Source organism: Fragaria vesca, linkage group LG6 (genome assembly GCF_000184155.1).
Source record: "Fragaria vesca subsp. vesca linkage group LG6, FraVesHawaii_1.0, whole genome shotgun sequence".
In the NCBI taxonomy this organism is placed as follows: Eukaryota; Viridiplantae; Streptophyta; class Magnoliopsida; order Rosales; family Rosaceae; genus Fragaria; species Fragaria vesca.
This window is the reverse complement of record NC_020496.1, coordinates 15,065,581-15,069,437: the sequence shown is the minus strand read 5'-3', so window position 1 is coordinate 15,069,437 and position 3,857 is coordinate 15,065,581. Positions and strand designations below refer to the sequence as shown.

At 39.3% G+C, this 3,857-nt stretch overlaps 1 protein-coding gene across 1 annotated transcript; it reads left to right on the top strand.

Moving 5' to 3' along the window:
* The first annotated feature begins 2,388 nt into the window (after window positions 1-2,388).
* LOC101292530 lies at window positions 2,389-2,817 on the top strand. The gene has a single exon (XM_004305378.1). It carries the CDS (start codon window positions 2,389-2,391, stop codon window positions 2,815-2,817), a length of 429 nt encoding a protein of 142 aa, XP_004305426.1.
* The last annotated feature ends 1,040 nt before the right edge of the window (window positions 2,818-3,857 follow it).

The window sequence follows — 3,857 nt, the reverse complement described above, 5'->3', positions numbered from 1 at the left end:
TGTGGTTACGAGGAGGGATAGCAAGTCCATGCCATCCTCCCACCTCCTCTCACTCTCACGTCATGTATAGATCGAGTTCACCTCATTCTCCGGCGACTATTCGACGCCACCATCACAACAACGTTAGTTGACTGGGTTGCTTCATGGAGGCCATGAATGAGTCAAGGTGTTATATATAGTAGGTAAGTGTTGTACGGCTGGATATATCCATTTATATATATGTATATATGGGGCGGTGATTGTGGGAACTGGGAGGAGAATCAAAGTTTGAACTCAAGCAATTTTATATCATGTGAAGTGATGAAAACCTCACTCCTCATTGTATTACATCTTCTGTTTACTCCAATTTATGATATCTGAGGGAGGGAAGCAATGCCGGTGAGAGGTGGAGGAGCTTCGGCGAGAATGGGGGAATGGCAGTGGTTAAGTTATAGTTAAATTTTTTTTTAATTAGAGGTAAGTAAATATTTTACTAGGGTTCAATAAATAGAAAATCTGATTATTGGGGGTCAGTAACCAAGTTATTAGAGGTCAGTAACCAAGTTATTAGGCGTCAGTAACTGATTATTAGGGGTCAGTAACTGAGTTACCGGTGAAGGAAATCCAGTGACCGGAGAAAATTTAAGTTACTGCGGGTCAGTAATTGACTATTGGGGGTTATTAACCAAGTTTTTGGGGTCAGTAACTGATTATTAGGGGTCAGTAACCGATTACTGGGGGTCAGTAATTGATTATTGGGGGTTAGTAACCAAGCTATTGGGGGTCAGTAACCAAGCTATTGGGGGCCAGTAACTGAGTTACTGGTGACTGGAATCCGGTGACCAGAGAAAAATTGAGTTACTGGGGGTCAATAATTGATTATTGGGGGTCAGTAACCAAGTTATTAAAATCAATAACTGATTACTGGGGGTCAATAACTGATTATTAGGGGTTAGTAACTGATTATTGAGGTCAGTAACCAAATTATTGGGGGTCAGTAACTGATTATTATTGGGGGTTAGTAACTGAGTTACCGGCGACCGGAAAAATCCGGCAACCAAAGTCCGACGACCGGAGTCCGGCTACCGGTGACCGGAGTCCGACTGCCGATGACCGGAGTCCGGTGAGGTTCCGGCCAAATATTCTCTCTTTTCCATTTTCTCTCTCTATGCATATTTAAGGGGGGAGAGTAAAATAGTCTTAAAACAATATGGTTTGCTAAGACTTTAGTAAAGATTTGTGCATTTGGGCATAAAATATGTTACCTTATATTGAAATGGGCTAATGAAAAAGATTGTCATTGAAATGGGAAATAAGGGGTTTAAATTAGTATTAAATGGGCATTTTCCCTAATGAAAAAGGATTTCATTCCAAAAGATAAATAAAAGATCGACAAGGATTCCTCTATCCTAACCTATGTTGCACGGACACTCCGACATGGCGCCCGACACAGCAAAATACGTGTCCGATATGCCACGTGACATGTTGAAAAATGTTGACTTTTCCGACACGTTGACCGACTCGCCACATCATCTCTGACACGCCACATCATCATTTAACAATTTTTTTTAATTGAAAAAAAAAAGAGAAAGGGAACCAAAACCTAAATAGCTATTGTGCACTTTTGAAAGCAAACGCTACTGCCCAGTTTTGTCAGCAACCTACTGCAATTTGATTTTCGTTAATGTTATGTTTTAAGTTAGAGTTATGATACTTCTAATATTGTTAATTATGCACTTCTATCATTTGCATTTGACTCTCTTTAATGTTATTTTTTATGGTTATGCAATAAATTGAATTTAGAACATTATTTCTAATATTGTTAATTATGCACTTCTATCATTTGCATTTGACTTTCTTTAATATTATTTTTTATGGTTATGCAATGAATTGAATTTAGAACATTATTTTTGTAATGTAATGAACTTATTTTATATTTTAGTATATTTTTATTTATTAAAAATAATAAATATATAATTTTATTTGCCGTGTCCAAACCGTGTCAGATATTCAGTTTCTGAGTTTTGCCGTGCCGGCGTGTCGCGCCATGTTGTGTTGCCGTGTTCGTGTCCGTGCAACATAGATCCTAACCCAACAAGGATTCGTTAATCCGTAACCTAAAAGGAAACAGAACACGATTATATATAGGAGTTATAAACCACAGAAAGCCTCCGTCCGTCAATTCATTCTTTGACTCGCTATACTAGTAGTGCCCCCGGCCAAAACCAAAACCATAATCTTCATCAGAACTTTCATGCAGTCCTTTACGCCCTTGACTTTGCAAAGCCGCAAAGAAGGCCGAAGGCGGCCGCCGCGTCGCCCTCGACCATTAAACAAAGAATCGTTCTCCACTGCAAGTGGAAGCAATAACCTAAATCGATTTTTCGTCTTTCCGGCAACTTTCCGAAGATGTTGCTCTACAAGCAGAAGTCCAAGGAAGTCAAGGGCGACAATAATATGATGCTGATCAGAATCAGTGTGGTGGGCAGTACCGGGCCGATCCGGTTCGTGGTGAACAAGAAGGAACTAGTCGGTGTGGTCATCCAAAGGGCCTTGAAATCCTACGAGCGTGACGGTCGGCTACCAGTTCTTGGCTCCGATCTCAAAGATTTTGTGCTATACTGCACTACTGCCGCCGGCACTGATGCTCTGAGTCCGTGGGAGACAATTGGATCCCGGGAGGGAGTTAACTTCACTCTATGCAAGAAGCCACCTACGACTCAGCCAATGCCATTGGCTGCAGCTGCTTCTGGTCACAAGAAGAGTTTGATCAAGGGCTGGATCAACAAGTCCCTCAACTTATTTAGAGAATTCCAATGGGATTTGATTGAGGCTTGACTTTTACTTTGTTTTTGTCAGTTTCTCGATGTTAATTTCCTTTTGGTTATAAAACAACAATTCTCGCCGGGAAGAAGAAGAAACATGGAAACTATTGTGCAGTCCTCAGCACATAGCTAGGTGGGTATCAAATAAGCTTGCATTGGTTAATTTGCAGGCTTAATTTGCAATCCAATAGGACAGTTAGTGCTAGACATTGAATGTACGTGGAGAACCACTATTCCTAAGTTGTACCTATGTTTTGTATATGAATCATTGAATATGAATGAAGGTTTTGTTGTGATCACCTTATGAAATATATAGTGACTACCGTATTTGCATTCATGTTGTTACCGACATTATACGTTCCCCTCGACCTCTCTAGCACTCTGACTTCTCTTCAACTAGTTTCTCTAAAAGTGGATGCATATGTAACTATCTTGGCGATGAGGAATTGATATAGCTCGTCTAAGAAAAGTGATCGATTGGCTAGCTCCTTAATTAATTTGTATTGCATCAAAGTTTGGTCTAATATAGTGACTACAATTGAGATGATGATGAATTATATCTTGCTAATTAACGAATATTTTGTTGTTGGCTCGAACTGACGTACAACGGCTGCTTTCTTTGTCTTTCTCCAACAACTAAATTAAGCTAAGTTTCTTCTTCTATGTGTTTTCTACTTTCTAGATCGAGACATTATTTTGTACTGCAATTACATTATTAAACACATGCAGTAGATTGTAATATATATTTCTTCAATATAGATCGAGAATGGGTATTTACATAGTTACATGATTTGTGTTGTATCCATATATATCATAGCTAGGCTAGGATCTTATTGCATGTCGACATTACATGTTATTTACGTTTCTTTTTTCTCCCAGGTAGCTAATCATCTTTACATCATTTGAACCTTATCAATCTTGTCAATTAAACCCTGCATGTAGAAATATAAAATTAACATTTGGAGAGAGAGAGAGAGAGAGAGAGAGAGAGAGAGAGAGAGAGAGAGAGAGAGAGAGAGAGAGAGAGAGAGAGAGAGAGAGAGAGAGAGAGAG

Bases quoted from the DNA above. Each gene is read 5' to 3' on its own strand.
- LOC101292530 (XM_004305378.1), top strand. From the start codon at position 2,389: ATGTTGCTCTACAAGCAGAAGTCCAAGGAAGTCAAGGGCGACAATAAT.